This window comes from Aquarana catesbeiana, linkage group LG12 (assembly GCF_042186555.1).
Source record: "Aquarana catesbeiana isolate 2022-GZ linkage group LG12, ASM4218655v1, whole genome shotgun sequence".
Taxonomy (NCBI): Eukaryota; Metazoa; Chordata; class Amphibia; order Anura; family Ranidae; genus Aquarana; species Aquarana catesbeiana.
This window is the reverse complement of record NC_133335.1, coordinates 29,196,748-29,224,481: the sequence shown is the minus strand read 5'-3', so window position 1 is coordinate 29,224,481 and position 27,734 is coordinate 29,196,748. Positions and strand designations below refer to the sequence as shown.

At 45.7% G+C, this 27,734-nt stretch overlaps 1 protein-coding gene across 5 annotated transcripts in view; it reads right to left on the bottom strand.

Annotated features, from left to right (window-relative positions):
* LAMA5 (laminin subunit alpha 5) overlaps window positions 1-26,287 on the bottom strand; it is a 221,665-nt gene extending 195,378 nt beyond the window's left edge. For all 5 annotated transcript variants that reach the window (XR_012236861.1, XM_073607510.1, XM_073607511.1 and 2 more), the window contains exons 1-2: window positions 25,940-26,287; window positions 10,734-10,886 (exon numbers count right to left, since the gene is read on the bottom strand). Coding sequence is in view for 4 of the 5 variants with exons in the window: in XM_073607510.1 (XP_073463611.1) it covers window positions 10,734-10,886; window positions 25,940-26,191 (405 nt within the window). In the remaining variant the exon portion in view is untranslated. The remainder of the gene's footprint in view (window positions 1-10,733; window positions 10,887-25,939) is intronic.
* Between the last annotated feature and the right edge of the window lie 1,447 nt (window positions 26,288-27,734).

The window sequence follows — 27,734 nt, the reverse complement described above, 5'->3', positions numbered from 1 at the left end:
GAACACAATAGCACAGCGGGAGTGATTCCCCCATCCATATCAAGTGTGTAGATTGGGGAATTGTGTTAATGTATAGCTAGCTTTAGTTTTGCAGGGGATCAAACAAAACGAATGCAAGGATACAGCTATTGTTCGAAGCAGTATCTTACTGCTTTTTTTTTTTTCTTTTTGTAAATAATGAATTGAGTTAAATGTTGACCACTATCTATCTGCATGGAGGAGAACAGCTTTAAGTTTCTGGAGGGCTCTGCAGCACAGCCCAATTGCGGTTATAGCTCTATGACCCTGCAGGTATCATTAGTGATAATCCGGTCCTATAAGAAGAAAAGTGCAGGTTATCAAATGTCAGAAATGCCGGAGAACCCCAATGAAAATCTTGAGAGCCAGCACATAATCTATAGACACAAAATCTTTATCTACACTCATCCGGCTAAAAGAGGAGCCTACCTTGCTGACACATTTCACCCAAAAGTTGGCCATACACTACAATAATTTTGGTTCATTGTTTCAGAAACATTCTTTCGATTTTTGTATCATTAGGGGGGGTCAAATCGCTGTCCATTTTTGACCACATTGATGAGAAAACTCAAAAGACCATAGTTACATAGCAGGTAAGGCTGAAAAAAGACAATATCCAGTTCAACCTCTGTAGGTGTACATGTGTCAGAGTCTATAATAATTTCCCATATCCCTGTATGTTGTGTTTTTTAAGCTATACATCCAAGAGTCTTTTAAAAATATCCATACTTCCTGCAGCCACCACAAATTGTGGGAGAGAGTTCCACGTCCTTATTGCCCTGACAGTGAAGAACCCCCTGCGCAGTTTAAGGTTAAACCGCTTCTCCCCCAATCTCAATGTGTGGCCCCGTGTCCTCATACACTCCCTGGGACTGAATAGTTTTTTTCCTATGCTGGGATCCCCATTGAGGTACTTGTAGATCGCTATCATGTCCCCTCTCAAGCGTTGCATCTCCAGCGAGAATAAATTTACTGTTTGCAGCTGGTCCTCGTAATTGAGGAAGATGAAAATATTTTCTTGAATCAATTTCTAACAGGGAATGTGGTTTTCATTCAGGACGTTACATTCATTCCACAATCCAATGGTAAAAGCAAATGAAATTTTGAAGTACTTTCAAAAGACATTTGTCAAGTCATCTAATGTACTAATGAGAAAGTTCATAAATCTATTAGTGCATCACCAGCTTTAGCCGTAGTCCAGGATTGGCTGAAACGCGACCTGCACATACATTTTATTAACATATATCAGACTAAAGGAAGGAAGACCACCCTTCTTTGAGTCTGATAGGTGTTAATAAAGTTTATGTGCATTTGGATTGTGTGCTGACTCTGGAGATTTACGGGACATTTAATGCCTATGGGAAAGGTGCTGCTGTTCACCATACGCTACTGCCTGATTTAAATCACTGTATAGCGAGGTGAGCCAATCATAGGACTTTTCATGTTAGAGAACCAATTGCAACCAATTTTGCCAAGGAACCTGGAGAACTATCCATAGCACATCTGCTGACCAATTTTCTCAAGGAACCTGGAGAACTATCCATAGCACATCTGCTGACCAATTTTCTCAAGGAACCTGGAGAACTATCCATAGCACGTCTGCTGACCAATTTTCTCAAGGAACCTGGAGAACTATCCATAGCACAGCTGCTGACCAATTTTGCCAAGGAACCTGGAGAACAATCCATAGCACAGCTGCTGACCAATTTTGCCAAGGAACCTAGAGAACCATCCATAGCACATCTGCTGACCAATTTTGCCAAGGAACCTGGAGAACTATGAGAACTATCCATAGCACATCTGCTGATCAATTTTCTCAAGGAACCTGGAGAACTATCCATAGCACATCTGCTGACCAATTTTGCCAAGGACCCTGGAGAACTATCCATAGCACATCTGCTGACCAATTTTCTCAAGGAACCTGGAGAACTATCCATAGCACATCTGCTGACCAATTTTCTCAAGGAACCTGGAGAACTATCCATAGCACATCTGCTGACCAATTTTGCCAAGGACCCTGGAGAACTATCCATAGCACATCTGCTGACCAATTTTCTCAAGGAACCTGGAGAACTATCCATAGCACATCTGCTGACCAATTTTCTCAAGGAACCTGGAGAACTATCCATAGCACATCTGCTGACCAATTTTCTCAAGGAACCTGGAGAACTATCCATAGCACATCTGCTGACCAATTTTCTCAAGGAACCTGGAGAACTATCCATAGCACAGCTGCTGACCAATTTTGCCAAGGAACCTGGAGAACAATCCATAGCACAGCTGCTGACCAATTTTGCCAAGGAACCTGGAGAACCATCCATAGCACATCTGCTGACCAATTTTCTCAAGGAACCTGGAGAACTATCCATAGCACATCTGCTGACCAATTTTGCCAAGGAACCTGGAGAACTATCCATAGCACATCTGCTGACCAATTTTCTCAAGGAACCTGGAGAACTATCCATAGCACATCTGCTGACCAATTTTGCCAAGGAACCTGGAGAACTAGGCATAGCACATCTGCTGAATACCATACTGCAAATGTTGCTCATGGCTTGGCAATCAGGTTATGGAGAGATAGATCTTGGTAAGAAAATACCAAGCAGGGTCCTCCTAACGCCCTTGTATCAAATTGTATTGTAACTGTACTGTTTCCCTTTTTTTGTAAAGCGCTACACAAACTGTTGGTGCTGTATAAATTATAATAATAAAACAGACCATCATATTTAAGTAACTGATGAAGAGCTTAGTCATCAAGGGGTTAAACTAACAGGGACATAAGTGCCACCAAAGATGTCAAGAACTCTTGTTAAAAGGGAGAAATTTGTAAGCTCTCCGGATGTACGAGAGACTGCACAGGTACAGACTGATCCCAGGATAACTGGAATTCCATACATATCCGCAGCACAGGAAACAAAGACATTCTTCATCCCAATCTACCTGACTGCAGCAAACATCTCAGAGACTGAGAGAGGTTTCATGGCTACAAGAGGGGCGGCAAAAAGCTTGGCAAGGCTGAAAGTAAAGTGCAATGCAACCCCAAGCAACCAACCACAACCCATATACCATATAATACATATGATGTAATCGCGCTAAAGTCCATGAATATAAAATAACAGAAATAGTCAATAAATAATTCCACAGTAAAGTCTGTAATCCGTGAATCAATAAAAATCAGGGAAATCTATTTCTCCAGGATACCAAGGGCTGCTTCCTGTTGAGTGAAGTCGATCCTCCATATATGCATAAAAAACCAAAAAGAAAGCGCCTCTTAGGTATAAAGGATTTATTCACATGCTAAAAACATAGTAAACACTTACATTGAGGTGGATAATGTGCTGCTTCCATAAAGAACTTGTCCCGGTGTCTCTCAATAGTTCCCAGTGATCAGGGAGAGCCTAGGTGGACGCCGTGCGGGTGGCCGCGGACCTCCGCTCGGAAACACCGGCTGTATGAGCGGTGTAGTGGAAAAGTCACTTCCGCGTTCCAGCGGATCACATGGGGGATGACGTCACTCGGGCAGTTCAGATTAGCTGGGGACCACTACGCGTTTCAGAGCATGCGCGAAGCTCGTAACGGGCATGCGCGCTCCTTTTTCAAGTGTATCACTGAAAAAGGAGCGCGCATGCCCGTTACGAGCTTCGCGCATGCTCTGAAACGCGTAGTGGTCCCCAGCTAATCTGAACTGCCCGAGTGACGTCATCCCCCATGTGATCCGCTGGAACGCGGAAGTGACTTTTCCACTACACCGCTCATACAGCCGGTGTTTCCGAGCGGAGGTCCGCGGCCACCCGCACGGCGTCCACCTAGGCTCTCCCTGATCACTGGGAACTATTGAGAGACACCGGGACAAGTTCTTTATGGAAGCAGCACATTATCCACCTCAATGTAAGTGTTTACTATGTTTTTAGCATGTGAATAAATCCTTTATACCTAAGAGGCGCTTTCTTTTTGGTTTTTTATGCATATACCATATAATGAACAATACATTTTTTAGAGGCTGCACAATAGATAACAGGTTTGGGGATACCACATCATTTTGTCAGGGGTATATGTTCCCGAATGGGGCTGAGCTGAGATGGGCTTTTAAGTGTCAGCCAGTGGAGATTGGAATGAATGCTGAACCACCTACTGGCTTCTCTACTATATCATAGCTATCAAACCCTACATTGAAATTTCCATATTGTGCACTGATGAAAGCAAATATATACCACTCCGGTACCTGTACACTGTTGATATGGCTTCATTTATGTAGTTGTGGCTGTGCTATCAACCAGGGCTTTTGGATGCAGTTTTGGGACAAGATCCAAAGGCTTGCCCTTAATTTACATTTAAAGAAAAAAAAAACTTTGTCAGATTGGTAAAATGTATAAAAAGCCATATTATAGTCTTTTATCTAAAGTCAAAGCTTTTTACTTTAGTTTTGGCTAAAGGGTTCATTCATACTAGCAGTTCAGAAGTGGTAAAATCCTCATGGTTGAGCCACATTTTTAAAGCCTCCCCGACTGCTCCCCTTTTAGCTTCGTCCAGGGGTGCACACATGCCGTGGCAGGAATTATAACCACTGCTGCTTTCAGTGAGCATTAAGCCCACCAACTGCTACTCATTCAAGTGAATGGGGCTGATCTGCCAGTGCCCCGCAACCAAATGCAATGCATGCAGTTAAGGGACAGCTGCTCAAGGGACAAGGGACAGCTGCTTTGGGCCCCACAACAATGACTGGGCCCGGGGGAAAGCTGCCGCTTTTGCCCTGTGTTAAAGATAACCCTGGCACAGTGGGACATGCTCTAGCCCAGTGTTTCTCAACCTTTTTCTATTCCGGGCACGCTTTAAAATTCTGCTAAAACTCAAGGAACCCCATTCTAAAATGTAAAAAACAAAACTAATAGTTTAAAACACAGCAACATCCCCACTCGTAGAACCCTCAAAATTAGAGGTGATTTATTCTTCCAAAGCAAACATACCTTTGCACACTGGTACTGACTAGTATTCCAATGTTTTTCTTCTCCCCCAGTTTCTCTCCCTCACTCAGCTCATGTGACCCCAGTGCTGATAGAGAGGAGCAGGGGAGGGGCAAACCAGGATGCTGTCCAGGTGTCCAATGTCCCCCTGATCAACCAATGACATCATTGGTTGTTGGGACGTCGGAAGGTAGGAAGTTTTAATGGTGCACAATGTAAACCTGCGGCTATCTGTAACTGAAAGGCATGCTTGATTGCGTCCCTGGCTTTTAAACAATTTTTGGGCAATTTTACCAAGGCACCCCCGAAGAGATCTGAAGGCACCCTGTTTGAAAAAGGCTGTCCTAAACACTGAAGCTGCCGCTGCCAGCTCAGCATGGGACCAGACCAGCTGCAGAAAAGGTAAGTATAGCGATATTTTTTCTTTACAGGGGTAGATAGATTTGGCTTAGAATGTGGCAGAGAGTAGGTTTAGAGTTAGTTTTGAGTAAACGTCCACTACAATGTTGTAGTTGTCACCGAAACAAGAATACAAAGAGCATTTTCCCATGAGGACATCTGTTCAGGTGACAACTAACAGAGGATTTCCTGCAATTTGGAGAGATTTGGACAAAAATTGCCCAATAGGACACAAGTAGCAAAAAGAAAAAAAAAAAAAAAAAAGAATTGACAGGAAGTTTTAGCAATTCCCTATTGGATCCAAAACTAAACACAATTTTGGCTTTGGATGAACTAGCATCTGCAAAAATTCAAAAGTTTGTTGTGTGAAAACAAAAATGTTTCCACTTTCAATGAAAAGTGAATGGCCAACCCTTATGACCTTGACGTTCTGCCTCTTCTATACATTCTTCACTTGGAAACATTACTTCCCCATTACAACCATCCAGGGAATGTATCAACATTGTGACTTAGCAATTTTCCCACACTGGATTATAATAGTGCATTGAAGATGGCAAAAAACTGAAAAATGTCAACTTGTATTCGTCATCTTACATCATTAGTGCTGGGAACCTCTACAAGGACACAGGCTAGGATCGGCCTGAAAGGTGCCTAGTTTTTTTTTCCATCAATTAACAGAATAACAACAGATTTTGGCCTGTGCCATAAAAGAATTGATTGTTATCAGCTATCATTATAAGGACACTACAAAACTGAGTAGGAGTTCAGGGTTACTTGTGAAAATCTCCCAGTATTTTATTGACTATTTTTTCATTTCAGGGCACAAAACCAAAAGTAACAAAACAGAAAATGTTGTGAGGGTGCCATAGACCATTACTACAAAGATGGCCGAATGATTGTTAAAGTAGAACTATAGGCAAAACTGTTATTTGTTTTTTTCATTTTGGATAGAGTAAGGGAGGGTTATAACCCCTGTCAAGTTTTTTTTTCTACCTGTGTCCCATTGGGGGAGGTTTACCTTCACTTCCTATCCCATTGGGGGAGGTTTACCTTCACTTCCTGTCCTATTGGGGGAGGTTTACCTTCACTTCCTATCCCATTGGGGGAGGTTTACCTTCACTTCCTGTCCCATTGGGGGAGGTTTATCTTCACTTCCTATCCCATTGGGGGAGGTTTACCTTCACTTCCTATCCCATTGGGGGAGGTTTACCTTCACTTCCTATCCCATTGGGGGAGGTTTACCTTCACTTCCTATCCCATGGGGGGTGGTTTACCCTCACTTCCTTTCCCATGGGGGGAGGTTTACCTTCACTTCCTATCCCATGGGGGGAGGTTTACCTTCACTTCCTATCCCATGAGGGGAGGTTTACATTCACTTCCTATCCCATGGGGGGAGGTTTACCTTTACTTCCTATCCCATGGGGGGAGGTTTACCTTCACTTCCTGTCCCATGGGGGGAGGTTTACCTTCACTTCCTATCCCATGGGGGGAGGTTTACCTTCACTTCCTATCCCATGGGGGGGAGGTTTACCTTCACTTCCTATCCCATGGGGGGAGGTTTACCTTCACTTCCTATCCCATGGGGGGAGGTTTACCTTCATTTCCTATTGGGGAAACTTAGGCATCATGTACACTGGCCTACATTTACAGCAGCAGCTGCAAAATGTGGCAAAATTGTGTCGCGATTTTGCGGCATTTTGCATTTTTCCCGTGGGCAACGGTCAAAACGTTTCTATCCTGAGTGCGATTCTTCCGCATTCAGGAGAAGGAGGTTGAAGCTTACCTAACCGCGGTAGCTCTTAAACTCTGCTAAAACCTATGGGGTTGATTTACTAAAGGCAACTAGAATGTGCACTTTGCAAGCGCAGTTGCTCCAGAGCTTAGTAAATGAGGTGGAGCTTCAGTTTGCAAAGAATACCCAATCATGTGCAAGGAAAATTTAAAGAAACAGCATTTTTCTTGCACATGATTGGATGACAAAAGTAAGCAGAGCTTCTGCTCATTTACTAAGCTCTGGAGCAACTGCTCTTGCAGAGTGCCACTGCACAGTCAATTTGCCTTTAGTAAATCAACCCCTATGTGTACATTGACACTTTTATGGAGTTGAGTTTAGGAGCTGTGGCAAAAACATGCCAAAAAAAGATTCCTAAACTCAAGTTTAGGAGCGGTCAGTGTAGGCTAGTGTACATGAAGCTTTACCTTCACTTCCTGTCCCATAGTCAAAACAGGAAATGAAAGAAAGTCCCTGCAAATTAAGGGAATCCATTGGACCCCCCAGGTCACCAGATTCAGTGTACCCATTAGAAGATTTCCAATCTATTACTTTTCTGGGGACAGCCCAAATTTGGGGATTTTCTTTTACTTTTAATGATAATGGTAAATAGAAGGAATAGAGAGGGTGAATCTCCCTAACAGGGGCACAGACTGACCCTCTGTCTGGACGGTGGTGATTGGCCCTATAGCAAAAAAACTCTCTAGCAATACACACCAAACTGAGCACGTGCAGAGTGCCCCCAAGGCTCTGTACTATCAGGACATAAATTGGGGACAGTAAAATAAGGGGAGGATCAGAGAAGACAGGACCAAGCAGCATTTTACCACAATGCAGAGGATTAACCCCTTACGTTCCACAGTGAGTATAACAAGCATGCTTTACTGCATATACAGACTGATTTTACTGTTGTGGGTTTAGTAACACTTTCATTTATCCCCTGATCTATATGGGAAGTCAACACCCCAAATGTCAGATTGGCCATCACCATGGATGGCTAACCCTGCTGCTGCTGACTGAGCAACCCTTATCCAAAGAGAAGTCTCATGCAGCTGGATCTTATGCCTGGGAAGCTTTCTGTTCCTCCAAGAAGAAGATAACTACGTGAATTATATGTGGATAAGGGCTGCAAAAGCAATCTATAGGCTCTATAGCAGGGGTCTCAAACTAGCGGCCCTCCAGCTGTTGCGCAACTACAAGTCCCATCATATCTCTGCCTGTGGGCGTCATGCTAGTAACTGTCAGCCTTGCAATGCCTCATGGGAGTTGTAGTGTCGCAACAACTGGAGGCCCACCAGTTTGAGACCCCTGCTCTATAGGGTCACCAAGTCTATAGCAGTGAAGTAGGTCCTCCAGAGTGATCCAGGGGGGAATGTCCCCCTTTTTGCCTTGGCATCACGCCCCTAACCTTATCAGCCTGTGAAACAACCACCCAGTTCCCAGCATGTAAAAGAATAGTTTAATTTTCAAAGTAAAGTGCATCCATGCTGGCTACCATAGACACAGGCAAACCGGCCACTGGGTCTTAGAGTTCCTCAAGGCCAGGAATGGTGCAGCTTGAAGGAGAGTCTGCTATTTGGCACCTCGCAGCCGAGTAGCAGTTTGTTCTCAGAGTATTGCTCCGTTGTCACATTGTCCTGAAATGTGTGTTGGGGGAGGGGCTCCACAGACACAATAAAACACAATTAAATGCACCATCCCCTCCTCCTCCAGCACAGACAGACTAAAGGAGTCACAATATTAGGGGCCAACAGCAGTGTAACTACCAACAAGAATGCAAGCTCAGCCCTCGGAACAATGCTCCATATAAAGCCACGACGGCAATGAAGCCAGGTCCACCATGATACTTTAGTTATGGGTGGATGTTAGAAGGCCAAAACACGATCTCTAATGCAGTCCACCAGCAACAACTCCATGAAGAAGTCTTCATTGCTTCCTTAAACTGCAGCCTTTATAAGACTATTAGCAGAAACCTGTTAGTGAAATATCAGTTCTTGATGTACTTTTCCATTAATATCATGTTAAAAATTACTTGCAAGTTACTTTATCGACCGAACAACGTGACAAAAAGTTCCTTTAACCGCCATCAAGCAGAAACATGTAAATTGTAGACACATTACTGAAATTCAAAGAACTGTCTGCACCGCCCTGACAACCAATTACATTCTTCCTTTCACATACTACAAATCAGGGAAGAACGATTTGCAGCAAGTTCCACTTATTCCTTGAAACCCAATGTTACCTACAATTTGCTGAAGGAATCAAACTAAAGCCGGCCATAGATGGTTCAAATATCGGCCAGTTCAGCCAAGACAGGCCGAGATTCGAACCATGTATGAGCAGGCTCAATCCGCGGCTCCTCCCCACATCAGATAACCCCCTAGGAGAAGTGCTTCCCCGAGGGGGTTACCTTGCGGGCTCGCTCCCAAGTCCAGCATTTGGCGTCCATAGAGGCCGAATGCAGGACTCAGCCCCGCCCCCCCCCGGCGCTCGCGTCATTGGATTTGATTGACAGCAGCGGGAGCCAATGGCTGCGCTGATATCAACCTATCCAATCAAGAGCCGAGAACCCCAGGCAGAGAGACAGCCGTCCCCGTGGGTCAAGTTCGAGGGTTCAGGTAAGTAAAACGGGGGGGGCTGGGGGGGCCGGTCACTGACAGGTGTTTTTTCACCTTAATGCATAGGATGCATTAAGGTGAAAAAATACGAAGGTTTACAACCCCTTTAAAAGTTAGAAATGGGTTACAATTTCACCTTCTTAGGCCCAGTTCACACTTGTGCGATGCCAGACATCGCATGTAATTCGCAGCGCACTGCTGTTCACATTACGTGCGATGTCTGTGAGGTGCGATATTGCACCGCATTCGGTCCAAACACGCACAGGACCATTTTTTCTGTTCGGACCAGAATCGGATCGCATGTGTGTTCACACATATGCGATCTGATTCATGTCCGAACTGTCAGTTCGCAGTGCGATACGCGAGCTGAACTGGAGGTGTCGTTAACAATGTATTGACACTCCCCAGCAGTTCGCATATGACAGTGTGAACTGCCATGCGTGTCGGTGCAATGTGGGAACCTGCAGTGGATTTGCAGGGTTCTCGCATTGCACCAGTGTGAACCGGGCCTTAATGATACACCTACAAGGGGTTTTAACAGATCAGATGAGACAAACAATAGTTTCTTTATTTGCAGAATGTAATCTGTGGACACTGTCTGTAGATAAGGGAGGGGTGGAGTTATGGTTGGGCCCTCTGACCTCAGAGGTTTTTCATCTGTAACCCCAGGGCCGTCTTTAACACGGGGCAAAAGGGGCAGCCCCCCCAGGCCCAGTCATTGTTGTGGGGCCCAAAGCAGATGCCCCTTGAGTCCGCACTGCCTGCAAATAGTTGATAAGTGAATTTGAGACCCCAAGAAGATGTTTGCTCAGGGTTCAATCAATATTAAAGACGGCCCTGTGGAACCCCTGAAATTGCATTCTATGATCTAATAAACAAATATAACTGCTGAACATGGCTTCCACCTTGATGAGACAAGGTTTTAGATACTTGCACAAAATATTCTATAAAAAGGGTAACACACACCTGTCCCAGATCCAACGTGACATTGACTTGGTTGACTTCCAGTCCTCTGGACAAGGGAGGGCTCTGCCACCATCTTTCCGTGCCATCGATAGCATTAGTGATCGGGTGCGCTCTCTCCCCACCAGTAGCTAGACAGATGTCACAATACTGCCCCTGAAATCAAAACCAACACAGTCACTAAAGTAATCAGGACACCAGCAAATACAACATAACAATAGCTGCCCTTCAAACATATGTTTTATTGCCAAAAGTAAATGCTGAAAATTGTAACAGAATACTGTATGTAGTCTTGGGGAAGAACCATTATGGAGGTGAGACTCCATTTATTGTTGCCACCGTCCCATTATATCATATACAAAAAGGTAAGTACCCCCCCTCTCCCCCGTACTAAACGGTTTTAGTACTGGGGCGTACTTACCCTTTTGTATAGAATACTGTATGTAGGGTTCGGTGTGAACTGAACGCAAGCAAGACAACTTTTAAAACATGTCACTTTAATGGCAGAATGCTTTCAGACCTGGCAGATTACACTTTTAAGGCCTGGGGCCATATGATGCTGAATTCCAGTATACAGTATCCAGTATATATATTTCCCTGCCTGAGAAGCACACGTGCTGCGTACGGACGTCCTGAGAAATCAATGGCTGTACGCGGATATACATCTGTGCTTGTGTACACACACACACATGCATACGGACATACGCTCCAGGATTTTTTATTTATTATAGGTAGCGCCATCAATTTACGCAGCACTTTACAAATATATTATACATTCACATCAGTCCCTGCCCTCAAGGAGCTTACAGTCGAAGGTCCCTAAATTCCATTCATACATACTAGGGCCAATTTAGACAGAAGACAATTAACCTACCCCTATGTCTTTGGAGTGTGGGAGAAATCCGGAGTACCCAGAGAAAACACGCACAGGCACACAGGGAGAACATGCAAACTCCAGGCAGGTAGTGTCGTGGTTGGGATCTGAACCGACGATCCTTCTTAAGGCAGTGCATGAGAGTCCTGCCAAATGTTCTCAGGGAACAAATAGATTGGTCAGATGAGAAAATCTTTACTAATTACTATTGTTTTCTACAGTATAGGGATTGTACACATGGCTCTACCTCACCCTCCATTGCTAGGCTGATTTTACCGTTTGGAACAGAATTATATTTTGGATTGAGCAATGATCTCAGCAGGTTCTGAAGACAGGTCATCTAGAGATCTCAGGCCCCATTAGGTTTTTAAGTAAAGGCATCAGATATCAGCACTATGAAAAAAGAAAAGCTAAAAAAGAACAAAAAAAGGGTTGCTCTTCAACCAGATCCCACAGGGCACGCTGACCACATGTACATGCATCAGGCCAACTTCCCTATCCTCCATCCTGCATCATCCAGAAATAAAATGTCCCCTGTAAAAATGTCCTTGATTAATGTATGTATTTGGGCAGATTTAGCATCTCATTGTTTATCAATGGGAAATGAATGCTTTACAGCCCTACCCTCCTGATTAAACCGTGATTGCATCCTGCTGGGGGCTCTTAAGTACTTGTATGGCTCTCAGAGCAAGGTCAGACGTTTCACAGTTCAAAGGGGCCGCTTGGCAGCTCTGATAAGGGAGCCATGCAGCAATTAGTGAGATAGAAGCTCAGCCAAACTCTGGGACACAACCCTGTGAAGGCGACCTGGATGAAAAGGCGATGGGGGCGACATCTGCAGCTCTGCAGATAATTGTAAATAGAGGGGCTGATATTTCTACAATGGGAATTAGGGGTTCAATCGAAATGTATGTAGCAGCTTCTGCACTGCCATAGGGCAAAATCAGTCACGGATTGTTAGATCAATTATGCATAGAAACACTCAGTCTTTTAAAAAAAAAAAAACTCATTAAGAATGTTCTAAAGACTTTACACTCAGGCTATCAGGACAAGTATTTTTGTATTGCCATTGTACTTCAGTGAACTTTATTCCACAGTGAAAACCATTGGGAATCATTTTGATCTGTCATATATTGAGAATCGCTTGCTAAAAAGACAGTCTGGTCCGAAATGAAATCAGGAAAACTCTTGTGTGAGATTGTCCTACAACTACCCACCAACCCTTCAAATGATGATCTGTTGGTTAGAAAAACAAACTTCTGGCCGACCACCCATTAGAAAGACCAAGTATCAGCCAATAAGGCTTTACAGATAATCTTAGGCTGGTCATACACCCATAGACTGGCTGAAAGAAAGAAATCTAATGCCCCGTACACACGATCAGAAATTCTGCCAGCAAAAGTCGGATGTGAGCTTTTGGTCAGAAATTCCGACCGTGTGTATGCTCCATCGGACTTTTGCTCGCAGAATTCCGGCCAGCAAAAGATTGAGAGCAGGTTCTCTATTTTTCGGTCGGAAAAAGTTCCTATCCGAAAATGCGTTAGTCTGTATGCAATTCGGACGTGCAAAAAATCACGCTGGCTCGGAAACAATTCGACCCATGCTCGGAAGCATCGAACTTCATTTTCTTGGCTCATTGTAGTGTTGTACGTCACCGCGTTCTTGACGGTCGAAAGTTCAGAGAACTTTTGTGTGACCGTGTGTATGCAAGGCAAGCTTGAGCGGAATTCCGTCGGAAAAACCATCCAAGTTTCTTCTGATGGAATTTCTGATCGTGTTTTACGGGGCATTACAGAATTCTCCATCCACACTAAGCAGGACTTTCCTGCTGTGGCTATTATATTCTGATAGTCAACACCACTATCTGTTATGCGTTGTACAGACGATCAGACGATCAGACATTCCGACAACAAAATCCATGGATTTTGGCTCAAACTTGTCTTGCATACACACAGCCACACAAATGTTGTCAGAAATTCCGAACGTCAAGAACGTGGTGACATACAACACGTATGAGGAGCCGAGAAAAATGAAGTTCAATAGCCAGTGCGGCTCTTCTGCTTGATTCCGAGCATGCCTGGACTTTTGTGCGTCGGAATTGTCTACACACGATCGGAAATTCCGACAACAAGTTTTGAGGTCGGAAAATTTGAGAACCTGCTCTCAAACATTTGTTGTCGGAAATCTTGACAGCAAATGTCCGATGCAAACTACACACGGTCGGAATTTCCGACAACAGGCTCACATCCAACATTTCCCAAAAACGAGGCATAAGAATACCTGAACAGTGCCTGCATATGATTGGATGCAGATGCATTCGGCCAACAGCTTTCCACCCAACCCTTTCGATTTTTCAGTCGAAGTGTGACAGGCAGTATGGTGCCAACAGTGTCACCAACTAATACAATTTCAGACAATAGCTAATGTGGATGGTAAGCTTTGGTCTCTGCCAACTGCAGAGGTTGATCACCCAGAAGGCAACCTAGGCAGGAGCCTAGGTTCCAGTGGATGTCCACAGGGCTCAACTACAACCTTGATGATTATGAAGTAAACCAGGTGGATAGCACAATTGGTCAAAGCTATGACCAGATCGTTACTGTCAGGGCAGAATGGACTTATACGCAGTTGGTGTTTAATAGGGTCATGCCAGTACAGACAATGTAAATGGGGTGGATTCTCCTTGCCTATTGCAATCTTTATTAATGTCATATGAAGGAATGGGGTTGAGGGGCAAAGCCTCTACCTTGCCTAGGTAGAAGGAAGACTTCTATGGCCAATTGCATAGAGTGCAAGCCACCACCAACAGCCACAAATGCTAGTACTAGAGGCTACAGTCCAACTGACCGCAAGGCGAGAGACTTAACCTCTACCCCCGGCAGACAATGTACCAAAGGCCCGTGATGAATTCTATCCATCTGGGTGCTGTAACAACTGCACAGGGATGTCCCAACCCTACATTCAGATAAGACGTAGATCAAGATATTGCCTGCAAAATCTGTCATACAGCAACATCCATGTAAGAAGCCACCGGAGAAAGTCTTCTGGGACTCATGAGCCACATTGTGCCTAAGGCTCGATTCACACCTATGCATGTTGCTTTTGAGCGTTTTTGGAGGTTTTTTTTTCATGCTTGCCACGTTTTTGAGCCGCGTTTTTGCCGCGTTTTTGCGGCGTTTTTGCCGCGATTTGCGTTTTGCGTTTTTTTTTTTTTTTTTTTTTTTTCATTTTTTTTTACAGTCTTAAAAAAAAATTACAAAAAAAAAAAAAATAAAAAAAAAAAAAAAAAAACGGCAAAAACGCACCAAAAACGCATCAAAAACGCTGCAAAAACGCAGCACTTGCGTTTTTGATGCTTGTCCATTGAAAACCATTACATGCAAAACGCTGCTTTTTGCATGAAAAAAAGTCCCCGACCCTTTCCAAAAACGCTGAGATACAAAAAAGCATTGATGTGAACATGTTCCATAGGAACCCATGTTAAAAAATTCCCGTGCATTTCTGCAAAATGCAAAATGCATCAAAAAACGCGCTAGTGTGAATGGGGCCTAATATACCATTACCATATCTTTTGGGCACAGAGGAGGCTGGTGTAGAAGGCAAGTATTGCTCACCGTTGTCAGTAAGGCCATGGAGTTAGGAAGCATTCTCTATGACCCCAGGGCTGGGGGCCTCACATCCACATCATACGATGCCAGGATCCCTGTGCAGGAACCTCACCATTCTGTCCTTCAGAGAGTAGCATCTGTTTCTGACCCTTCACATCATAATAAGAACAAGTTTCAAAACTTTCTGCTATTAAGTGCTGTAGGGAGTGTCTTCTTCCGTATACATTCCGCAGGTACGCTGCTTTAGCACAATGGCGGTCACATCACAATGCAATAAATAATGCTGCATTTAGCTGAAATGTATTATTATTAATAATAATTATTATTATTTATTTTTATTTTTTGCAAAAATCAGACAAAACACTATAAGGTCTATTTAGAAATGTTTTCACCCAAGATTCATACATTTTTCCTATTCAATCCAATCCAAAAATTGTGTGAAAAATGTAGGGTACATTAAGGCTCCATTCACACTAGCGCGTTTTTTGATGCATTTTGCATTTTGCAGAAATGCATGGGAATTTTTTAACATGGGTTCCTATGGAACATGTTCACATCAATGCTTTTTTGTATCTCTGCGTTTTTGGAAAGGGTCGGGGACTTTTTTTCATGCAAAAAGCAGCGTTTTGCATGTAATGGATTTCAATGGACAAGCATCAAAAACGCAAGTGCACCGTTTTTGCAGCGTTTTTGCAGCGTTTTTGGTGCGTTTTTGCCGTTTTTTTTTTTTTTTTGTAATTTTTTTTTAAGACTGTAAAAAAAAATGAAAAAAAAAAAAAAAAACGCAAAACGCAAATCGCGGCAAACACGCCGCAAAAACGCCGCAAAAACGCTACAAAAACGCTGCTCAAAAACGTGCCAAGCATGAAAAAAAAACCTCCAAAAACGCTCAAAAGCAACATGCATAGGTGTGAATCGAGCCTTACACTTGGGTGGAGTGGTAACCACAATGCACATGACAACTGTATATTGCTGCATGATATTAAGGTCGGGCGTATTTCCCCATTCGGAGAGCCACAGGTGCTGCATACAGCACATGCCTAATGCACACAATGAGAAAATCAAACGATCGATTATTTTTTTTACATGCTGGTGTCATATTGAAGGGGGTTACTAAAGGTACGAAAATTCTCATACGACAGAATAATGCCCCGTACACACGGTCGGACATTCTGACAACAAAATCCTAGGATTTTTTCCAACGGATGTTGGCTCAAACTTGTCTTGCATACACACGGTCACACAAAGTTGTCGGAAAATTCGATCGTTCTGAACGCGGTGACATAAAACACGTACGTCGGGACTATAAACGGGGCAGTAGCCAATAGCTTTCGTCTCTTCATTTATTCTGAGCATGCGTGGCACCTTGTGTAGGTGTGGCTAGAAGAGGGGTCACTCCTTCATTACATTACTTCCCACCCCATGCTGGAACATAGCTACGTACCCAGGAAGCGTTATGCCCTGTACACACGATCGGAATTTCCAACAACGGATTTTGTTGTCGGAAAATTTTATATCCTGCTTTCAAACTTTGTGTGTCGGAAATTCCGATGGAAAATGTGTGATGGAGCCTACACATGATCGCAATTTCCGACAACAAGGTCCTATCACACATTTTCCGTCGGAAAATCCGACCGTGTGTACAGGGCATAACGCTTCCTGCGTACGTAGCTATGTTCCAGCATGGGGTGGGAAGTAATGTAATGAAGGAGTGACCCCTCTTCTAGCCACACCTACAGCGATACACATTCAGAGTCATTTTGCTACTAGTTGCTAAATAGCACCGATTTTTTTTCAGACTGATTTTTTTTTTGTGCTCGAGAACATTTTTTCTTTTACGTGATGCTTCTTTTTGTTACTTTTTTTCTTCTTCCGGGTCTTTCTTTTGTTTCCGATCATGCGCGGTCTTGATCACTCTATTTTTTTTGGTACGCATACTATATGAATTACATGAAATTCGTTTGTTCAGTTATCAAATAGAAAAAAAGGTCACTCATTCCTTAGGAATCTTTCTCCTGAACTGTCAGGATGTCAGTAGCTGTGTACTAATGATTAGATTATCGAACGATCGCTCTGAATGCGGTTTATATTTTCTCATTGTGTGTACTAGGCATAAAGTCTGTACACAGCAGGGCCAGGACAAGGGGTGGGCAGAAGGAGCAGCAGGCCCGGGGCTCAATGGTTTATTGCAGGGATTTGAGTGCCCTGACCCTAAAGGAAGAGGGGGGCACAGTTTGGCATCTTTGCCCGGGGCACTGGATGGCCTTGTCCTGGCACTGGTAAACAGGTATATTTAAGGTACTTGTATAATTGCGCATGCATCCCAACCTACAACTCTGGATGGGTTAACTGAAACTGGAGGGTGCAAAATCTGGTGCAGCTGTGCATGGTAGCCAATCAGCTTCTAACTTCAGCTTGTTCAATTAAAGGAGCTGTAAAGTCTGGAGGTTTTTCACCTTGAGGCTGGGTTCACACTGGTGCGACACGACAGCCGTCCTACTTTGGATCCGACTTTGCCCTGCGACATGAAGCCGGCATGTGTCCGACTTTCAATGAACGGGGATCCGACTTGGATCCCCGCCAATGCCGGCACTGTGTTTGGTATGAATCTTTAGGGGGGAACTCCGCGCCAAATTTTAAATAAAAAACCGGCATGGGTTCCCCCTCCAGAGGCATACCAGGCCCTTGGGTCTGGTATGGACCTTGAGGGGAACCCCCTACGCCGAAAAAACGGCGTGGGGGGTCGCCCCCAATCCATACCAGACCCTTATCCGAGCACGCAGCCCGGCCGGACAGGAATGGGGGTGGGGACGAGCGAGCGCCCCCCCCCCTCCTGAACCGTACCAGGCCGCATGCCCTCAACATGGGGGGTGGTGCCTTGGGGGAGGGGGGCGCGCTGCGGCCCCCCCACCCCAAAGCACCTTGTCCCCATGTCGATGAGGACAAGGGCCTCTTCCCGACAACCCTGGCCGTTGGTTGTCGGGGTCTGCGGGCGGGGGGCTTATCGGAATCCGGGAGCCCCCTTTAATAAGGGAGCCCCCAGATCCCGGCCCCCCACCCTATGTGAATGAGTATGGGGTACAGCGTACCCCTACCCATTCACCTAGGAAAAAAGTGTCAATTTAAAAAAAAAACACTACACAGATTTTTAAAGCATTTTATTAGACAGCTCCGGGGGTCTTCTTCCGACTTCGGGGGTCTCTCCGGTTCTTCTCCACGCTCTCCGGATCTTCTGCCGGGCTCCTCCGCTCTCTTCTGCTCTTTTGCCGCTCTTTTGCTAAAGCGGAGGAGCCCGGTCTTCGGTCTTCGGTCTTCAATCTTCTGCCTTCTGCCTTCTGCCTTCTGCCCTCTTCTCCTGATGTTGACACGACGCTCTCTGGGGCTAGAATGCTCTCTGTGCGCTCTGCTCTGACTTATATAGGCGGTGACCCCGCCCCCTTATGCCGTCACAGTCCCTGGGCATGCTGGGACTGTGACGTTTTAGGGGGCGTGGTCATCACCCGATGACCACGCCCCCTAAAACGTCACAGTCCCAGCATGCCCAGGGACTGTGACGGCATAAGGGGGCGGGGTCACCGCCTATATAAGTCAGAGCAGAGCGCACAGAGAGCATTCTAGCCCCAGAGAGCGTCGTGTCAACATCAGGAGAAGAGGGCAGAAGGCAGAAGGCAGAAGGCAGAAGATTGAAGACCGAAGACCGGGCTCCTCCGCTTTAGCAAAAGAGCGGCAAAAGAGCAGAAGAGAGCGGAGGAGCCCGGCAGAAGATCCGGAGAGCGTGGAGAAGAACCGGAGAGACCCCCGAAGTCGGAAGAAGACCCCCGGAGCTGTCTAATAAAATGCTTTAAAAATCTGTGTAGTGTTTTTTTTTTAAATTGACACTTTTTTCCTAGGTGAATGGGTAGGGGTACGCTGTACCCCATACTCATTCACATAGGGTGGGGGGCCGGGATCTGGGGGCTCCCTTATTAAAGGGGGCTCCCGGATTCCGATAAGCCCCCCGCCCGCAGACCCCGACAACCAACGGCCAGGGTTGTCGGGAAGAGGCCCTTGTCCTCATCAACATGGGGACAAGGTGCTTTGGGGTGGGGGGCCGCAGCGCGCCCCCTCCCCCAAAGCACCAACCCCCCATGTTGAGGGCATGCGGCCTGGTACGGCTCAGGAGGGGGGGGGGTGCTCGCTCGTCCCCACCCCCATTCCTGTCCGGCCGGGCTGCGTGCTCGGATAAGGGTCTGGTATGGATTGGGGGGGACCCCCACGCCGTTTTTATCGGCGTAGGGGGTTCCCCTCAAGGTCCATACCAGACCCAAGGGCCTGGTATGCTCTTGGAGGGGGAACCCATGCCGGTTTTTTATTTAAAATTTGGCGCGGAGTTCCCCCTCAAGAACATCTGAGCACAAGTCGCGTGCCAAAGTCGGATCATGCAAGACGGCAATCCGACTTTGATCCGACTTCAATGATAGTCAATAGACTGAAGTAGGATCAAAGTCGGACCAAAGTAGTACAGGGAGCATTTCTAAAGTCGGAACGACTTGTGTCGGACCAGTTAGGACGGCTCCCATAGGGAAACATTAAATTTCACACGTCATGCGACATGAGCTCCCAATGTCGGAGCGTTTGTCGGACCAGTGTGAACCCAGCCTAAGGCTGGGTTCACACTGGTGCGACACGACAGCCGTCCTACTTTGGATCCGACTTTGCCCTGCGACATGAAGCCGGCATGTGTCCGATTTTCAATGAACGGGGATCCGACTTGGATCCCCGCCAATGCCCGGCACTGTGTTTGGTATGAATCTTTAGGGGGAACTCCGCGCCAAATTTTAAATAAAAAACCGGCATGGGTTCCCCCTCCAAGAACATACCAGGCCCTTGGGTCTGGTATGGACCTTGAGGGGAACCCCCTACGCCGATAAGAACGGCGTGGGGGTCCCCCCCAATCCATACCAGACCCTTATCCGAGCACGCAGCCCGGCCAGACAGGAATGGGGGTGGGGACGAGCGAGCGCCCCCCCCCCCTCCTGAACCGTACCAGGCCGCATGCCCTCAACATGGGGGGGTTGGTGCCTTGGGGGAGGGGGCGCGCTGCGGCCCCCCACCCCAAATGACCACGCCCCCTAAAACGTCACAGTCCCAGCATGCCCAGAGACTGTGACGGCATAAGGGGGCGGGGTCACCGCCTATATAAGTCAGAGCAGAGCGCACAGAGAGCATTCCAGCCGGGGAGAGCGTCGTGTCAACATCGGAAGAAGAGATGAAGAGAAGAAGCGGCGAGACAGCGGCGACAAGACAGCGGCAGCAGACCGGGCCCCTCGCTGGCAATAGAGCTGGAAGAAGATAGCGGCGGGGCCCGGGAGAAGAGGCGGAACACCAGGAGAAGTCGGAAGAAGATACCGGAGCTGCCCAATAAATTAATTTTGAAACCTGTGTACTGTGGTTTTTTTTATTGACACTTCCCTAGGTGAATGGGTAGGGGTACCATGTACCCCATACTCATTCACATAGGGTGGGGGGCCGGGATCTGGGGGCCCCCTTATTAAAGGGGGCTCCCGGATTCCGATAAGCCCTCCGCCCGCAGACCCCGACAACCAACGGCCAGGGTTGTCGGGAAGAGGCCCTTGTCCTCATCAACATGGGGACAAGGTGCTTTGGGGTGGGGGGCCGCAGCGCGCCCCCTCCCCCAAGGCACCAACCCCCCCATGTTGAGGGCATGCGGCCTGGTACGGTTCAGGAGGGGGGGGGCGCTCGCTCGTCCCCACCCCCATTCCTGTCTGGCCGGGCTGCGTGCTCGGATAAGGGTCTGGTATGGATTGGGGGGGACCCCCACGCCGTTCTTATCGGCGTAGGGGGTTCCCCTCAAGGTCCATACCAGACCCAAGGGCCTGGTATGCTCTTGGAGGGGGAACCCATGCCGATTTTTTATTTAAAATTTGGCGCGGAGTTCCCCCTCAAGAACATCTGAGCACAAGTCGCGTGCCGAAGTCGGATCATGTAAGACGGCAATCCGACTTTGATCCGACTTCAATGATAGTCAATAGGCTGAAGTAGGATCAAAGTCGGACCAAAGTAGTACAGGGAGCATTTCTAAAGTCGGAACGACTTGTGTCGGACCAGTTAGGACGGCTCCCATAGGGAAACATTAAATTTCACACGTCATGCGACATGAGCTCCCAATGTCGGAGCGTTTGTCGGACCAGTGTGAACCCAGCCTCATACATTGTATGCATTAAGATCCCTTTCACACTGAGGCGGTTTTCAGGCGTTTTAGCGCTAGAAATAGCCTCTAAATAACGCCTGCAAAACTGCCCCCCATTAATTTCAGTGTGACTTTTCACACTTGGTGGGGGGGACTTGCAGGACTTTTTTCCTTGTGGGAAAAGTCCTGTGAGGAGCATCTTTGGGGTATTTTGGCTCCCAAAATGCCCTGCCCGGTGTTTTTTCACCTAAATGCATCCTATGGTTTACACAAAGGTTTACAACCCCTTTAAATGACGCTTTAGCCCTAACGCGGCTGCGGCTCAGTAAGAAAGGGGTCCAAGGTGAAAAACCTTCTGTGCTGCAGCAGCCCCCCCCCTTTTCTTGCCTGAACCTGATCATTCTAGTGTCAATGACGAGCCCAGCAGCTCCAGCTGCTGTCTCGGGTCCTCATTGGATAGACTGATAGCAGCGGGAGCCGTTGGAGAGTCCTGCTGTCTGTGTCAATGGACGCAGCAGCAGGACTCGGGAGTGTGCCCGCACGGGTGCCCCCATGGAATGCGGCTATGCTTGGGGGCAATCGCCGAAGAGCAGGAGCCCCACCGAAAAGCAGGATCCTATTGCATAGAGCAAGTAAGTATAACATGTTATAAAAAAACAAACAAACAAGAAAAAAAAAAAACAAACCTTTACAATCACTTTAGGCTTTGACAACCTGGAAACTGATTGGTTTCTGTGCAGAGCTGCACCAGATTTTGCCCTCTCCAGTTTTAGTAAATGAACCCCAGGCTGTCTGCTTGTGTTTACCTGCATATAGCCATTGGTTTCTATTGGCAGCTGTATGTGGGGGGAGGCTATGCCTCAATTATGCATTATACAGCCCCAGGTGGCCACATTCATGAGGCCTAAGGCAACACATTTGCAAAGTAGAGCGTTGCATTAGAAAAGAAGGTCTGGTACAATTTTTAGCGCGTTAGGGTGCATTGGCTACCAATGTACATAACATGCGTTAATGTACCACAAAAGCATGAATGGAACCTTATCCTTATCAATAGACCCCCAAAGTACACACCTGACTCCAGCCTTAGGCCTCTACTACATAGAAGAATTTTGCCTCCTAACTTGAGATTATTCTTATGTTACAAAGCCATTAAAAACATCAAAGTGTCACCAAAAAGTGAAGCCAATAGCCACAAAAAGTGCCAATAAGATATCAGATTTAAAAATCTCTCCCATTACCATTCACATCCATAAACACAGACACCCCGTCTGTACCTGTACACCTTTCACTCTGTGTTTACAGTCAACATGGCAGACTACAGCTAACCTCTTCCCATGATCCTCCTCTACAGGTCTCATCACAGCCTGGCTCTGGCCTCCATCCATAGGAAACCTTGACAGGAAGTCAGCTGTGCGCAGTAAAATCTCTCCTCCAACAATTACAACTCATCTCCGTCATCCTCAGCTCCTAGAACCTCCTAAACCTTATACACCCAATCTGTGAAAGGTCTCACAAGCCATCTCTACACTAAGCCTAGGTTCACACTAGTGCTGCTGCATAATCGTGCGTTTTTACAGTGTGTTTTTGTAGCATGTTTTTGCACATTTTTACATGTGTTTCTTATGCGTTTTCATTCTTTATGCATTTTTTTTTGTAGGACGATTTTTATTTTTTTTTTTTACACAAAAGTCCACCAAAATTGCACTAAAAATGCATATACATGCGCTTTCCATGCATTCCCATTACAATCTAAGGGGGGGGGGGGGGACAAACACCACAATGCACCAAAAAAAAAAAAAAGCACCTACACCTTTCCAAAAATGTGAATAGAGCATGTTTGCATCCTCACAGGGTGGTACTGTGGATGCAAATATAATTAAATGTGCCACATCCCAAAACGGATAGCGATTTTTTTGTTAGTGAACTCTTAAGGACTTTATAGGCACCAGAGAACACTCAAATCTTAAAAAGTATACATGTTTTGGTGGTTGTGTGGATGGCTTTGCCTTACTTGGGGTAGTATGTTATTGTGTGAATTTTAATTCACTTTTTTTTAGATTTTTGTGTACTTTGGTGCCTATAAAGCCCATAAGAGTTCACTAACAAAAATGAGTTTCCAAAAACGTGCACTGCACTGCGTGATGTTGATAGGAACAGGCGCCATAGAGAATGATGTGATTTCCATTGTACTGCATGCCAGCCTAGCAGAAATCCCACTAGTGTGAATGGCGGCCAAGGCTGGCCATACCATCCTACAATCTACTTTAGGCTAGGCTCACACCTATGCATTTTGCAGAAAAACAATACAGTCCATTTAACATTAGTTCCTGAGGGTCGCGTTCACTTCTGTACAGTTTCCCCCGAAAGGTGCGGGGACTTTCTTACATGCGGTATGGTGTGTTTTTTGGCTCCATAGACTTCAATGGAATTGCATATAAATTATTATTATACAGGATTTATATAGCGCCAAAAGTTTGTGCAGCGCTTTACAACAGAGGTCTCCAAACTGTGGCCCGCGGGCCGGATGTGGCCCTTTGCATGCCTTTATCTGGCCCTTGGGAATTTCTCCCATAAATATGAAGTGCTATTCCTTCCACTGATCTGGACAATGGGACATTATTCCACCCACTGACACCAATGATGGGGCACTATTTCACCCACTGACACCAGTGATGGGGCACTATTCCTCCCGCTGACACCAATGATGGAGCACTATTCCTCCCACTGACCCCAATGATGGGGAACTATTCCCCCACTGACACCAATGATGGGGCACTATTCCTCCTACTGACACCAATCATGGGACACTATTCCTCCCCCTGACACCAATGATGGGACACTATTCCTCCCACTGACACCAATGATGGGTCACTATTCCTCCCACTGACACCAATGATGGGGCACTATTCCTTCCACTGACCCCAGTGATGGGACACTATTCCTCCCCCTGACACCAATGATGGGACACTATTCCTCCCACTGACACCAATGATGGGTCACTATTCCTCCCACTGACACCAATGATGGGGCACTATTCCTCCCACTGACACCAATGATGGGACACTATTCCTCCTAATGACACCAATGATGGGACACTATTCCTCCCACTGACACCAATGATGGGACACTATTCCTCCTACTGACACCAATGATGGGACACTATTCCTCCTACTGACACCAATGATGGGACACTATTCCTCCCACTGACACCAATGATGGGGCACTATTCCTCCCACTGACACCAATGATGGGGCACTATTCCTCCCACTGACACCAATGATGGGGCACTATTCCTCCCACTGACACCAATGATGGGACACTATTCCTCCCACTGACACCAATGTGGGGGCACTATTCCACCCACTGTCACCAATGATGGGGCATTATTCCTGTCACTGATACAGGCGATGGGGCACTATTCCTCCCGTTGACACCAACGATGGGGCATTAATCCTGTCACTGATACTGACGATGGGGCATTATTCCTCCTACAGACACCAATGATGGGGCAATATTCCTATCACTAATACCTATTATGGGGCACAACTCCTTCTACTGACCATAGGTGCTTTGTAATTTTTCTTTTACCCCTGTGACCACCGTCCGGCCCCCCTAAAGCCTGAAGTACAGTAAACTGGTCCTTTGTTTAAAAAAGTTTGGAGACCCCTGCTTTACAACATGAGGGCAGACAGTACAGTTACAATACAATTCAATACAGGAGGAATCAGAGGGCTTTGCTCGTAGGAGCTCACACTCTAAAAGACGCATGTACATGGTGCGTTTCCTGCATGACAACAGGCACCTCCTCCTAGCAACATTAACACACCCCAAAAACGCAAAACGCATAAAAAAAAAGCAAAATGTGCCAGAAAATGGGTCTCAAAAACACATCAACCGCACACGCATAGATATGAACCTAGCCTAAAGCTGGATACACATTATACAACTTTCCTTTAGATTTCCCTTCAACTATGCAGTACAAGGGCCTGCCTGATTGCATACAAATTGAAGGTGTTTTTCGGTCTGACCTCATAGTATATGGTTTTGGTAAATCTAAAGGAAAATTGTATAGTGTGTAGCCAGCTTTAGATTTCCCATCAAACTTCTCATTTTAAGAGCCTCGTCTGAGACTAGCTACACACTGGGTTTGTCTTCACATGACATAGTTTCAGTAAAGCTAAAGGGGATTGTACAATCAGATTGTATGTTGTATGGGCAGTTTATAAAGCAGGGAATCTGGCATCCATTGCAGGTGTTTTAGATGGAATGTTTGGGGAAAGTTATAAATTGCCATAAATGACAAGTGCCCAGATCCCTGGACTGTACCATTGTGAGGGGACCCCTCTCTCCCAGAGCTCAATGGGTTAACAAGCAGTCCCTAAGGGACCGGATGATAGAGGGCCACCCATCCCCTTCCCTGAACTCCCCGGACTAGTGAAAGTGAAAGATCAGCGAAGTTGGATACAAAGTAACAATGATAGGACAGCAGGGGGACAAGAGATACAATAAAACAAAGCCCCGGCTTTAACCCCATGTGTACCTGGATGGTCTGGCTGGGGTCCCCTAACACGGGGCCCCCCACCAGCTTGCAGTAGAGGTCCTCCACAGGTCTGCCATCCTCGCCCTCCCCGCAGGTGGCTGTGGCTGAGATCTTGGTGCCCTCTGCCAGGTTGAAGTAAGGAGGGTGCAGGCTGAAGCCATTGACTCCATTGGGCAGCAGCTTCTGGCCGCTGATCGCCCTGCAGAGCAGACAGAGGAGGAGCAGGCAGTGGTGAGGTCCGGGCACTGCCATCCTCCCGGGGCACAGAGAGTGAGAGAAGAGAGAAGAGGGGATCACACAAGGGATCAGACTCTGCTCAGCTGCTGCTTCATCCAGACTGAGCCAGAGACAGGGAGGAGGGGGCGGGACACACCACTCAGACCTGCCCCAGGGCTCTCACCACTGCTGGGGGCATCACATACACCCACTGCCCTCTGCTGGGGCTCAGCCCTGCCACTTCCCACCATCTCCATGGATACTTCTATCCTTCTTCATTTATTATTGCACCATTGCTTTCTAAATAACATCTTCATGCATCTAAAGAATGAATAATTTATAATAATAAAGAATAATTAATTTATAATAATAAAGAATGATTCATTTATAAGAATTCATAGTAGTAAAGAATAATTAATTTATAATAATAAAGAATGATTCATTTATAATAATTTATAGTAATGAAGAATAATTAAGTTATAATAATAAAGAATGATTCATTTATAGTAATGAAGAATAATTAATTTATAATAATAAATAATAATTCATTTATAATAATTTATAGTAAAGAAGAATAATTAAGTTATAATAATAAAGAATGATTCATTTACAATAATTTATAGTAATAAAGAATAATTCATTTATAAAAAAGAATGATTCATTTATAATAATTTATAGTAATAAAGAATAATTCATTTATAATAATAAAGAATGATTCATTTGGCATTGTTTGTTTTAATAAAGGATGCACTGTGTAAATAACACCAACAGTAGTATTAATATTTAAGGGGCGGTTCACACCATAGAAAACGCAGTCCGGATGCGTTCCAGATGATTTTTTGCATGCGCGTTTTTTAACTCGTTCCGGAGCGTTTTTGATTCGTGCATTTTTCTCTTTTTTTTTTTCTTCAGGGCCAGTTCACACCACATGCAGTCAAGTGTGGTTTTTTTTTTCTACATCAAAAATGCATAGATAGTAAGTTATATGGCTTTCAATGGCATAGTTCACACCCGTGCGGTCAGCTCCAGGGCGTCCCAGTTCCAGAAAAAATTTAGAACATGCTGCATTTTTTCGGCACTGAGCAGTACTAGAACGCGGTAAAACGCATCAGCAACGCACCGGAATGCACCTAAAAACGCACTGGAACACACATGTCCTTATTTAGGGATGGTTGACACCATAGAAACACAGTCCAAATGGGTTCTGGATGCTTTTCTGCATGCATGTTTTTTATGCCTTTAAGTGCATTTTTGATGCAGTCCAGTGCATTTTTTCTCCCTCTTTTTTTTTTTTTTTAACCTTAAATAAGGACATGTGTTTTCCAGTGCATTTTTGGTGTGTTTAGGTGTTTTTAGTTCCAGGGCGTTCCAGTTCCAGAAAAAAAAAGTAGAACATGCTGCATTTTTTCTACACTGGAGTGCGGAAAAATTTTGATGCATTTTGCCGCATTCCAGTACAGTCCAGTGCAGAAAAAAATGCAGCATGTTCTACTTTTTTTTTCTGGAACTGGAACGCCCTGGAACTGAAAACCCTGGTATGAACTATGCCATTGGAAACCATATAACCTACTATCTATGC